Source organism: Nannospalax galili, unplaced genomic scaffold (assembly GCF_000622305.1).
Source record: "Nannospalax galili isolate Female #2095 unplaced genomic scaffold, S.galili_v1.0 scaffold18, whole genome shotgun sequence".
Lineage (NCBI taxonomy): Eukaryota > Metazoa > Chordata > Mammalia > Rodentia > Spalacidae > Nannospalax > Nannospalax galili.
The window spans coordinates 8893529-8907217 of record NW_008346548.1 but is presented as its reverse complement, the minus strand read 5'-3'; the positions used below and the strand labels follow the sequence as shown (position 1 = coordinate 8907217).

Below are 13689 nucleotides of genomic sequence, written 5' to 3'. Positions count from 1 at the left end.
ATTCAAAAACAAGCCGCAGATTCAGAAAAATTTTCAAAGGACTCACTCAACATTCAGCAATAAAAAGAACAGCTAACCTTCCTAAAATACAAGTCAAAGAGCTGAATGATCAGCTCAACAAGGAAGAGATAAAGATAAAAAAAAAAAAAAAAAAAAAAGCAAAAACGAGTGAGAGTGATGAAATTACATGATAAAGAAATAAGAGGGAAAAATATCAAGGGCAGTTTTTCTGATTTAGGAACAAAGAGAATTCTCATTAGAGCATCATAAGGCCCAGGGTGGTACTAAAAGGAGAGGTGGAAGGGAGAAAGAGGGGAAACAAAAAAGAAAAAAAATCACAAAAGAGAAGATTAACAGGAAAGGAAAGGATCTCAGCTATCGGTACAAGCACAGATTAAGAGTCTAACATCGTACAAAAAATGAGTTAGTTAGGAGACATTTTGACATTCAAGACATCCATCCAGCCCACTTCTCAGCTTTCAGGCTTATAACTGCAGATAGTAGATTGAAAGCATTTTATTTGGGAAATCTGAACAGCCTAAGAACAAAGTAAAAAATATACTACCATCGAGGTATCCCATCAAAACAACATGGTTCATTAACCATAAGTTGAAGTACACAGTAGATAAGCCCTATCCAGCTGCTCAGAATTTCTAAGTAGCTCTTTAGTGCTCACCTTATCAGCCAAAAGATAAGAGTCATAAAATATTTGAGGAAAACTACTTGGTAGAAATAAAGACCCTACTGGTAGGGGGGATGTAGCCCAGAGGTAGAGCACTTGAAGAGCATGCATGAGGTACTAGATTTAATCCCCAGAAATGGCCAAATAGTAATAATCAATTTTTTAAAATACAGATGTAGAAATTATAAAGCAAAATTAATTTTGATCTATTATTTCCTCATATAAGAGAATACATTAAACAAAACCAAGATGCTATTTTAAAGAGGTAATGGGGGGAGAGGGCAAAAAGAAAAACCTGAGGCCTGAATGAAAAAGTTAAGAAAATCTGGAAAACCTGACAAAAAGAAAATAATATCAGGCCAGGAAATCAAATGTACAAAACATTTGAAGTCAAGAACAGGAAAAACAGAAGAAATAAAATAATATAAGACCTAGAATTAAATGTTACAAATTCTAGATTAAAAGCATCAAATAAATGTCATACAATAATGGAAACATACCCACATTTATTTCACATTACTGTGAAATACACTAGCAACAAAGAACTTCTCAACAGCAACATTAGAACTTAAAATATTTTAAAGTAAAACGGTAATGTGTTTGAGAGAAAATGATTTCCAGCTAAAATTCTATACATAACCAAAACAAAAATTAAAGGTAAAGGTAGACTTAATGACATTTTTAGGCCATCGCAGGATCTCTGAAGCAAGCGAGTAAGCTAAGAAGGTAAGACAACTGGAAATACAAGAAATGCAAGGGAAAGATGAAAAAGGGAAACCAAGGTAATTGTGGATAGAGACCATGGAACAATAGCTATGTGTGAGGTATAGAGAGCAGTCAGGTCAGAAAGCACCAGAAAATGTGTGTCCAAGAAAATGTATTTGATGGAATACCTGATATGTTTTAATGTCTTGACAGCCAGGGAGGCATGTATAAAAATATAATCAGAAATAGGTATGCAGAAAACTAAGCACAAGGATAAAAGATCTGCAATATTAATATTAATTTCAGGGAAAATATGCATGGAAGGAAAAGTAATCATATGCTTCAAAAGCAAATAACTTTACCTGTCATGGTGGCACATATCTAATTCCAACACTCAGAAGACTGAGGCAGGAGGATACAGATTCAAGGCTAGCATGGGCTACATAGCAAAACCTTGTCCAAGAAAAACACAACAAACATAGATAGCCTTGAGCTGGAGAGATGGCTCAGTGGTTAAGAGCACTGACTGCTCTTGCAGAGGACCCAGGTTCAATTCCCAACAGTCACACAATGGCTATGAACCATCCTTAACTCCAGTTCCAGGGGACTCCAAAGCCCTCTTCTGACCTCTGCAGCATTGCATGACACGGGTACACTCACATACATTCAGGCAATACACTCATACACATAAAATAAAATAATAAAATATTTTTTTAAAAAATAGATAGCCTTTATGCAGTAATAATTATATGAAGATTGTTTTAACTGAAATTATGATGTAATTATATTGAATATATGGGATATAGAAAGTATGTGGTAGTACATGCAATAAAAGGTAGCAAAATCTATTTCCATTCAAGAAAATCAATAGATAATATGTTTGTAGCCCTATCATAAGTTGAGATTATGGGTTACTATCCTTCCTTGCTTCATCACAGTCCCATCCCCCTCCTCATTCATACTCAGGTAACTACTGTTGCAGTGGTGTCACTAGCATAGATTGTAGAGAAAAGATAGTTCAGTTAAGGGAGCAGAATCACAATCCCTTTTTTCCTACCCCTACCTCACAGGTTCTTAAATTCCTAGCAAAGCGCCATAAGAAAAAGAAACTATTTGCTTCTTGGCACGAACTCCAAGGACTCACCGATGCACGCAGAGTTGAACTGAAGCAACAAGTAGATGACTATGTCAGAAGGCATCCGGTATGTAGGCTTCCATGCCATATATCCATGTTATATTACTCCGCTGCATAGTATTCACCAACAAAGTAGTATCCTATATGTATATGCACATTTATTGTTTGATACAAGGTGAGTCAGTGGCTTCACCATGGTTAATGGATTTGAACTCTTTAGTTACATGGTGTGAAGGTATACTTGGTAGCAAATGGGAACTTGACTTAAAATTAGTTACTTCCCATACTATACCAACAAAACTTGTATATTGCTTCTTTTATAGTATAGTACAGTAAAATCTTAGCTATTTTGAATCTTCTAATAAGAATATATGAACTTTCAATCAATGACTATTCCTTCATACACTGAAACACACACATAAGAACTTAATTTACTACTAGTCTGGTAGTGAGCCTCCAAGACCCAGTAAGAGATAGAATTTGATTATCTATCACTTTTGGTTGTAACTAATGTTAGAGGTTTGATGTGATATTTTTAGGTAATCCTATTATTTAACCTTTCATTCTTGCAGACTCTACCCTCCTGGTAATACATGAGGATGGGCATGGAAATACACACAAACACACATAAATAGAAGGCAGAATTCAACTGTATCAGTGCCATACATGAATCTGATAACCACTGGAACAGAGCAGTGCTAAAAGCAAAATCAAGTACAAGGCTTAGTCCTTCCTACATAAGAGATTTCCCTCATTGTTTAAATCTTTATATCACTGACTCTTGTCATGTACACCGTATAGTGAATATTCTCAATGTTGTGGGACCTTCAGCCTTTATGTAATTAGTCATTTCTGGTTTGGTAGATCTAAAGTAGCTACAGATTATATCTAAATAAAGAGGTATGGTAATACTTCAGTAAAACTCTTATTTTTTTAATTATTTGTTTATATTGTGTATGTGTGTGCACACATGTGCCGTGGAGCCTTTGTTGAGGTCAGATGACAGCTTCTAAAACAGGCCATTGTTTTTTTTTGTTTGATTGCCCTCATTTTGAACAAAAATAATAACAATTTATGATATAGTCTTTACAGCATACTAAAAAGTAAACTGCATGGCAATAATAGCATAAAAGCCAGGTGGGGAGGAATATATATGATTTAAAGATTCTTGTATGTTGTTATGGTATCACTCAAATGTAAATTAATAGGATAATGGAGCATTCTGTAAACCCTAAAACAATTACTAAAAAGCAAAAAGTTACGGAGGAAATGAAAATAAATAAAAGTATATAATTTGACTAATCAAAAGGAAGACAGAAAAGGAATATAAAAAGGAAGTGATATGACAAATAGAAAATATCAAGATAATAGACTGACACATGACCATGTTAAAAATAAGTGTAAATGGCCACTTGCCAGGTATAAGCAACTTACAATTATCTATAACTCCAGTTCAGGAAATCAAATACCTCTTCTAGCCTCCATGGGTGCTGCATGAATATGATGCACATACAAAAAGTCAGGCACATACACATAAATGAAAATAAAATTTTTAAAGATCCAATTATGTGTTTATTACAAGATATCTATTATCCTTTAAATGAAAAAACTAAAAAGTGATATGGATATACATATATGTGTGTATATATATACGTGTGTGTGTATATATATATCTTCAATTGATTGTTGTCAGAGGAATGTACTTACTACAATAGAGAATCTGAAGCAATTGCATATATGTATGTGTGTGTATATATATATATATGAATTTAATCCATATATCATACTGCGTGCAAAGTTAATTCAAAATTAAAGGTGTAAGGTATTAGCTGGACCAGGGCTATGTCAATTTTTGAGAAATCTGTGGTGTCAGAAATCATACTGTAAAGCTAAGATTATTTCATTCTCCAAATTAATCACTAAGTTCCCCTTAAATTAGATAACTAGTCTAAAGAATAGGGGCTTTTAAGCTAATTTTATCCCTCATTCTGTGAACCAGAATAAGTTATCATATTGTGGGATAGACAAGTTTGGAACAGGGATGAGATAAATAAAATAGTAGTTTAGATGAGATCCAAAACAAAAGGAGTTGACTGGTTGGTTTTTCGGGGATGTGGGGTTTTTGGTTTTGTGTTTTTTAGGTTTTTTGAGACAGTCTTGGAGTATAACCCAGGCTGGCTTTGAACTCCTCGTCATCATGCCTCTGCTCCCAAGTGTTGAAACTACAGGCATGTATCACTGTGCCCAGCTAAACCTGTTTTTAAGAGAAAAGCTTTTTTTTTTTTTTTTTTTCAAATGTGTATGAGTGTATTTGCCTGCATGTATGTGAGTGCACCCATGTTGTGCAGTGCCTCAGAGGTCAGAAGAAGGCTTCGGATTCCCCTGGAACTGGAGTTAAGGATGGTTCGTAGCCGCCATGTGGGTGCTGGGAATCGAACCCAGTTTCTCTGCAAGAGCAGTCAGTGCTCGTACCACTGAGCCATCTCTCCAGCCCCAGAGAAAAGCTATGTACTAAAGTACAAGATAGAAGTCAGCCATAAGAGTCTATTGATAAAATGGCAGACCAGTAAGCATTCTAGAAGCTCTGCTACTTGATAAGTAAAACATACTTTGATATATGTCATATGATGACAAGTTTTTCTGTCATTTGTTTTCAGGGCTCTCAGATGTCAGAGGTGGCCAGCAGAGAGCTCCATGCCCAAGCTCAAGAACAACTGCAGCACTACTTTATGGGTAGAACCTTAGAAGAACGAGCCCAGCAACATAGAGAAGCTCTGATGGCTCAGATCAGCACCAATATTGAACAGTTAATGAGTATGTTCTGCTTCCAGTTCTGTTGTTGTTTATTTCATAAAAGGAAGAGTCCTTACAAGATATACAGCATCTAAAGTCTTTTATCCCAGTCCTCAGGAAATCTCTACGTCTAAATCATCCCAGCCTGTGATGTTTTCAAATGATGCAATTCCATAAGCTCTACTTTTCCTAGTCTTGTTATCATTCATAGGTTATCAGCCCTAACAAAGTTATTAATTTTAAAGATGTGGCCTACTAGCCACATTCTGCTATGTAATCCCAAAAACTTTTGTTTATATTTTAGAAATAGATGGTGACAATACAGTGTAATTCAGTTGTAGAACATTTATAATTTTTAAAATATTTTTTGTTCATGAGTGTATTGCCTGCATGTAGGTGTAAGTGCACCCATGTCATGCAGTGCCTGTGGAGGTCAGAAGAGGGTGTCAGGTCCCCTGGAACTAGAGTTATGGACAGTTGTTAGCCTCCTTGTAGATGCTGGAAATTGAACCTGGGTCCTGCTCAAGAGCAGCCAGTGCTCTTAACTGCTGAACCATTTCTCCAGTCCCGCTTTATAATTTTTAATAAAATGCTTTCACAAGTTTCTGTTCTTGGGGCTGAAGAGATGACTCAGAGGTTAAGAGCACTGGCTGCTCTTGCAGAGCACCCAGGTTTGATTCCCAACATTTGCCTGGCAGCTAACAACTGTCTGTAACTCCTGCTTCAGGGATCCAACACCCTCTTCTGACCTCAAAGGGCTTGCCCGACATGGGCGCACCTACCTAAATGCAGGCAATACACTCATGCACATAAATAAATAAAATATTCTTTTTGGTTTCTGTTCTTTAAATAAGCTATCTAACAAAATACCCTTTTTATTCTTTTGTTTTATACCCAGAAGTTGCCAGTGGCTTGGGGTTGTTACTTCCACCTACAGCCGCAACTTTTGAATAGATACCTACCATTCCTAGGTAGCAGTGACAAGACATTCAGAATTGGAGCCCCCCTGACTATAGTAGAATTCCAGCTCTGTAATTTCCAAGTTGCTACTTGTTTGGCATACTTCCATTCACCTGTTTATTTTCTGTTTGGTACAGAGGCACCAAGTCTGAAGGAGACAGAAGGAAAAGAACCTGAGCACTTCCTAAGTAGATCCAGGCCTGTGGCAGCCAAGGCCAAGCAGGCTCATCTCACCACCCTGAAGCACATACAAGCACCCTGGTGGAAGAAGCTTGGGGAAGAACCAGGCGATGACATTGATGTTTCAAAGGATGAACTTAGTCTGGAATTAGAAACTTTGTTTATTGGTGGAATCAAACCCCCCTAGAGACTTAACTTGAAGATTGGCAATCTTACATTAAGAAATTATGTTGGTTCTCTTTCTGGCATGCTGATAGACTAGGGCTATTGTAACTTAATGGCTTTACAGAGGATTCTCTTCATACAACATTTGCAGGCAACAAAAAAAAGTTAGTATCTACCTCACTCTGTGTTTTCTTTTCTTTGTACCCCTGTCTCTAGCCACAGAAATCTTGTGCCCAATTATTGTGGCACAAGAAGCATAGAATTCTATTGTTGACATGAAATTTCTTCCATTTCTGTTTTCATATAAAAAGTTTTTTTAAATAAATGTTTTCATCCGTTCTGAAAATATTTTCAGGATTATTTCAACTTTTCATGTTTGTTATTCAGAATTTCTGTTATTATTACTATTATTATTGGTATATTTTTTACTTTTGCAAAGTTTAGAAAAAAATGATCAATTAAAGGGCATTACATTACCTAAAAAACACTGTTTGAGAGCTAGAGAGATGACATAGCAATTAAGAACACTTGCTTCTCTTTCAGAGAACAAAGTTTGATTGCCAGTGTCCACATGAGACAGCCTCTAACTCCAACTCCAGGGGCTCCAACACCCTCTTGTGGCCTCTGCAGGCATCCACATGCACATGCACATACCCAGCCACAAAAACACATACATATAAACACAACTGAGAAAATTTTAAAACAAGTGATTGAACTGATTTTCTAATTTATCATTTCTTAAAGGAAATACACGCCTGCTAGCCAGGAGTGGTGGTGCACTATTTAGTCCCAGCACTCAGGAGGCAGAGGCAGGCAGACCTCTGTGAGTTCAAGCCCAGCCTGGTCTCCATAGTGAATCCAGGCCAGCTGTGGCTACAGGAAGACCCTGTCTCAAAAAGACAAAAAGAGAGAGAGAGACAGAGAGAGAGAGAGACAGAGAAATGGAGCTAAATTTATCTATAAGATTGTTTGGTTCTAGGGACTGGAGATTTGGTTCAGTGGACTGTGTGTGCTTGCTTAGCATGCTCAAAGTCCTGCAATTGATCCCCAGCATTGGAAAAGAAAAAAAACAACAAAAGATATTATTTGATTCTAACCTAATAATTCCTGGTTTCCCTATTTTTACTGAATTTTAATACCAGAAGCCACCTCACCTCAATTTGGTTTTGTTATACAGACATTTAAAGAGGTAACAAATTATGGTTCCATACTATTAAAAACCCAGAGTTCTCTGTATAAATGAGTAGGCATATCAGTACCCTACAACAGTATCATTCATAGAAGATCCAAAGTATAATATTGTCTATTCTATCAAACTTATTTTGTAAAATTCTATTGAAAATCCTAATGTAATTTTCATAATTTTAAAAGCATATATAAAAATCACCCATAAGAACAAATAAGCAGATGAGAGTCCCAATTTTACCCAGAACATAGAAAGCAGCATGAAAATGTTAACCCCCATCTTAACAACAAAAATGGAGCTATCTGTATTTTTTTCTTGAACTTATAAAATATCTAAGATCCCAATTCACCCAAGTAAACATAAGTGGAACTTAGTATCTGTGGAATGAATATTTCACCTTTAGGAGAGCACAGGAGGAAGAGGTGACTAAGAAGAAACTAACTAAAAAACTAAATTCTTGGAGGCCAAGTGTGGGCTATCATGTCTACTTAAAATATCTAGAAGTTGTAGAGAGGTTCTGACACTCGGGCAGTCTCAACTATAAACACCTATTATAGCGAAAGAAAAATTGCATACTTCCAACATTCACATTCCAACATTCAATGGCACAGATAAACATTCCAGAATAAAAATAAAATGTTGGCACAGAACCAACATTCTCCAAAAGAGAATAATGGTTGCATAACAAGAAATGATCAGACCAAAGCAAGACTGAAATCCAGCAGGGCAAACACCAAGTCTTGCAGCTTCATGTCCAGCATCTTGAACTCATGATGAAATCATCTGTGACCCAAATGGCTTGTGTAGCCCCACCTCTCCAGCTCTTATCACCTACAACACACAAAACAGCCTCTCTTTTGGGCCATGACTCTCCACTCCATGCAGCTTTACCTCGGTGTCCTGACATCTCTAACATCTGAAGGCCTCCATTGCAACTTAGACTTCACTATCAGTGTCACACGGTCACCTCTTAGGATCATCTTGAAGAAACTCTGACTCTGCCACAAGTTTCCTAGATGCAGTGTCCCTCTGGAACCATGGCCCAAGACTCCATGACCCCCTTAATCTTGCATCTTTCATGCCTACAAAACCAGTGCTATTTGAACAATACTGCCACCTCAGGATGGAGCTTAGCTTCTTTGGACCACATTTGTAGCAGCCTTTGTGTACCTTCCTGGCTAACCTAGAAGAAACACTTCCCTGGGGATTGTATTTTGAGCAGATCTTGTTTAACATTTCCTGGGGAGGCAAACATCTATTCACCCTAGTTAGGCATGATCAATAGAGCAAGAAGTGATATCATGCAAGTATATCTTAGTGAACCAGTGAGTTTGAGTTACTTACAGGAATATGGTTGACTCAAAGGCAGTTCCATCATCTTAAAGCCCATCCCACCATGGGTGATGACTCATAAGTTGTGTCACTAGAGCTCCTTGTATGTGTGACTTGCAGGTGTCTCAGAAGGTTGATTACTATTTGTATAACTTTGAGGAGGGTCCTTATAAGCACTTTAAGTTTCAGTAACTTCTGAGGCTTATGAGTTCACTTACTTCCTGAGTCTTAACTGAGCATCATTCCAGCACAGAATGTTTTGATACTGTGGAAATTGCTACAAAATATTCTACCCTTCCTCTGATTATGGCATTCTTTCTGCTACCTCTCCCATGATGCTCTCCAGCCTTGGAGGGAGTAATGTGGATGTCCAGTTGTTTTCCTCTGTAGCTGGGTATTAAGCTACTAATGCCACAGCAACAATCAGTCACAGTATACCTTCTGCTACAAAACAAAACAAAACAAAACAAAATCGTTCCATGAGGGGATTAAACACAAATGTTCAGAAGGCACTTTGACAGGTACATCGCATCTATTTAACAATTGCTTCTCCACTAGGCCCTATATCTTCCCCAGCTACAAGTTTTGTCCTGGAATAGGGTAGCAGAGATGAATTCCTTCCTGTGGACTGTAAATCCAATCAGAAGGTTGGTTGTTTCCTCAACAGACATGACACTATTGCACCATCAGGTACATCTTACCTGGCATTTTAATATTGTAGCACACAAGGTCCATCATTAAGCAGGACTGTTGGTGACAATTCTTCCCCAGAAGCCCACATGGCTATGAAAACTAGCCATCAGTGAGGGTGCTTCCAGTTCAATCCTAGCCTGTTTTCTTCATGTCCAAGCTGTGGTGTCTTCAACAACATGTAATAATAATGTAGTTCTTGCATGAAACAAACAGTACTGGTAAAAGCTTTTATGGTTCATGAGGCCTCAGAGGCTCCCTGGCCAACACCTCTCTCATAGGAAGATAGCCCACCCCAGCACTGGATTTTCATTTAACAACCTTATTAGCTTCTGAGAGTGTCCTTTCCCACTCACATAGGATGCTTTCATTTAAACTCCTTAAACTGCTGTCTTTACTATTTTTCCAAATGTTTTTATAAGTCTATAAGACACTCAAGAATCAACATTATGTAATGAAACCTTTTGAACAGGGTGGACAGGATCTCTGAAGGCCCACAATCATCTATTCCAAATAACTGTCAGTAGTTCTTGGGTGGGTAAGGAGATCCTAAAAAGGAACTATCATCATGAAAAGATTTCACAAGTTCTGTTTTTTTTTTTTTTTTCAAAACAGCAATATGTGCTGCCTGGATGTGAGATATTACCCCATCTATCCCTCTGTGATCCATAGATATTTTCCATGAGGCATCCATCCTTCTCATTCTGGGATACTGTTTATGCTGCACTCTCCTGAGCATCTCCCCACCCCTGATTTTTTTAGTGGGGCTGGCTTGTACTACTCAGCTTATGTCTAAGGGATGCACTCAGCCTGTGGTGCCCGTTGCTGGAGCTGGCTTTCTGGTTCTGACACTCTCTGGGCCAACACTGTTGTCTTTCCACAGATAAGTGAACAATCTCCACTCCCAATATAGTTGCTTAAAAGGGAAAAATATGCACCACACACTCTGGGTGGTAATTGCCTACTCCTGGGCCAGATGACCTTTTCCATCTGCATTGTTTTATCATTTTTGTATTCTGTGAACTGCTGTTTCCAGCATTAAAGCCTTCCAAGAGATCACCAGCCCGATGTTTGGCATTCTGTTAATTTTTTCTATAGGAACTGTTATTTGACACAAATCATATTACTACTTTTGCCTTCAAGTAGCCTTCTCAACTGCCTTTGTCTTTTTTCTTTTTTGGCCCTTCTTGATTGTTTTAGAACTTTAAAAATCAGATTGACATGCTGATCTAAGTCACTCAGATCTATCAGAGCTTCTTGGTGTCCCACCATAGGGCTCAACAAAGCCATTAAAGCTTCAAACAAGTCTTGAGCTACCTCTTGAACCAACCTTTGTTTTTTTTCAGTACTAGGGATTAATCTAATGTGTCATACATATGAGATAAGTGCTCTACTACTGAGCTACAACCCCAGACCTCAGCCCCTTTTCAACTCTCCTGTGAACACAGTCCTATCTGCTCTAGTGGACTGCGCATCCAGTGCTGGTTTGCTTATAAGAATCCTCAATAATCCCTGTACATCCTCCTTGTCTTCTAGTCCCCAATATTCATGGAAACCTCAGCTGGTGATAACCAAATGGATACTATGAGCTAATTCATTAGGGATTGATTTCTCTTATATTGCCTCAGGCTATGCAGCCTTTGTCTCAAGGAAAGATGAGTGTTATATTAGTTTCCCTACTTTCATAGCAATTGGACTGACCCCAGCCACCTCCATGTCTCACAACCTCACAAGCCACACTACATCTGTCACTGCTTATCTGAAATTCTTTCACAATTAAAGTAATCCAGATGATGACTACTTCTTGATTATCAGTTTCTTGTACTGGGTCATAATTAAGACGCCCATGAATTATGGATTTTACCTTCCACTCTACTAAAGGTTGATATCTTCTGCCACCTTTTCTTTGCACTCCTCCACCTTCCTATCTGAATCCATGAATTCCAAGTTTTTGGATCCCAGGAAAGGTATAGATCTTTAGCATACATCCACCTTGTAGTCTTGTCCTTGGATCCCAACATTTTTAAGAAATGGCAAGCCACTTCTCAATCTCATCCTCTCTTTTTTCCATTAATAGCATCTTATGTCTTTTTCCCATTGTAATTCTTTCTTTACATGGGCAAGTTGGTTTTGGGAAGATAGTTAAGCCTCGGTTGCATGTCTTATATCCTACAAAATAGGCCATGCAACTAGTGTTACAGCCTGCATAAGGTCCTATACCATATGTGATACTATCAGGAATTGGAATATAATCTTTGGTTCCTCAGGCATTTGGAGGCATCTCTATACTCTCACAGTGGGCCCTATTCATCAAGGAGTCATGCCAGGCCATACGAAGAAGAAGAAGATGGCCAGCCTGGGATCCTCCAGAAAGATGCTCCATTCTCAGGTGACTGAGCCTTGGTTGCACGTACACATTACAGAGAGCATACAACCACCACTATACCAAGGAAGCACAACATCTAATTCCACACTGGGTTGGGTAGCCATAGTGGCATTGCCCCCAAAAGATGCTCTACCCCACACAGATCACCCTCAGTTCCTCCTCCCCTCTCCCATACCCCAAAGTTTCCATGGCAAAACTACACTTCGCCTGTTGATGTTAAGAAACAGAGACAATGAGCGTTCCTTTCTCCACATCCTCTCCAGCATTTGGGGACTTTCGGTCACTTGATCTTTGCCAATCTGACTGGGGTAAGATGGAATCTCAAAGTGTTTTTTATCAAGAAGTGGTATAACTGGGTCAAATGGTGGGTCCCTTTTTCTTTTTTAAGGATTCCCCACACTGCTTTCCATAGGGGTTGCACAAGTTTGCAGTCCCACCAGCAATAGATGAGCGTTCCCCTTTCCCCACATCCTCTCCAACATTTGGTATCATTTGTTCTCTTGATCTTAGCCAGTCTGACTGGGGTAAGGTGAAATCTTAAAAGTGGTTTTAATTTGCATTTCCCTGATTACTAACGATGTTGAACACCTTTTAAGATGATTCTTAGCCATCTTTATTTCTTCTTTTGAGAACTCACTGTTCAGGTCCTTAGCCCATCTTTTAACTGGGCTTTCTTGATTCTTTGTTTTTGAGTTCTTCATATATTCTAGATGTTAAACCTCTGTCAGATGTGTCACTGGTGAAGATTTTCTCCCACTCTGTGGGTTTTCACTTCCTTGGTTGCTTCTTTTGATGTACAGAAGCTTTTTGGTTTAATGAGGTCCCATTTGTTGATTCTTGACCTTATTTCCTGAGCAACTGAAGTCTGGTTTAGAAAATCCTTTCCTACATCTATATCTTATAGGTTATTGCCAATGTCTTCTTCTAACAGTTTCAGAGTTTCAGGTTTCACATTGAGATCTTTGATCCATTGGGAGTTAACTTTTGTACAAGGTGAAAGATAGGGGCCTAGTTTCAATCTACAGGTGGAGATCCAGTTTTGCCAGCACCATTTATTTGCTGAAGAGTCTGGCTTTCCACAAGTGAATGTTCTTGGCCCCTTTGTCAATATCAGATGGCTGAAATTGCATGTGCTCATATTTGGGTCTTTAATTTTGTTCCATTGATCTACAGGTCTATTTTTGTGCCGGCACCATGTTGTTTTTATGGCTATTGCTATGTAATATAGTTTAAAATCTGGTATATTAATCCCCCCAGCATTACTGTTTGTGCTTAGGGTTGTGTTGGCTATTCATGGTCTTTTGTGCTTCCATATGAATCTAAAGATGGTTTTTACTAATTCTGTGAAGAATATTATGGGCATTGCGCTGAATCTAAAAAATGGTTTTTAGTAGGATGGTAATTTTCACAATATTAATTCTTCCAATCCATGAGCATGGGAGGTCCTTCCATCTTCTCGTGTCTTCCTCAGTCTC

The 13689-nt window shown here is 38.3% G+C and overlaps 1 protein-coding gene across 3 annotated transcripts in view; it reads left to right on the top strand.

The window, feature by feature from the left end:
- Iqcb1 (IQ motif containing B1) overlaps positions 1-6766 on the top strand; it is a 53299-nt gene extending 46533 nt beyond the window's left edge. For all 3 annotated transcript variants that reach the window (XM_029568223.1, XM_008842923.3, XM_017800567.2), the window contains 3 exons: positions 2458-2589; positions 5180-5336; positions 6413-6766. In XM_029568223.1, coding sequence (XP_029424083.1) covers positions 2458-2589; positions 5180-5336; positions 6413-6642 — 519 coding nt within the window. In that variant the 3' untranslated portion in view covers positions 6643-6766. The remainder of the gene's footprint in view (positions 1-2457; positions 2590-5179; positions 5337-6412) is intronic.
- The last annotated feature ends 6923 nt before the right edge of the window (positions 6767-13689 follow it).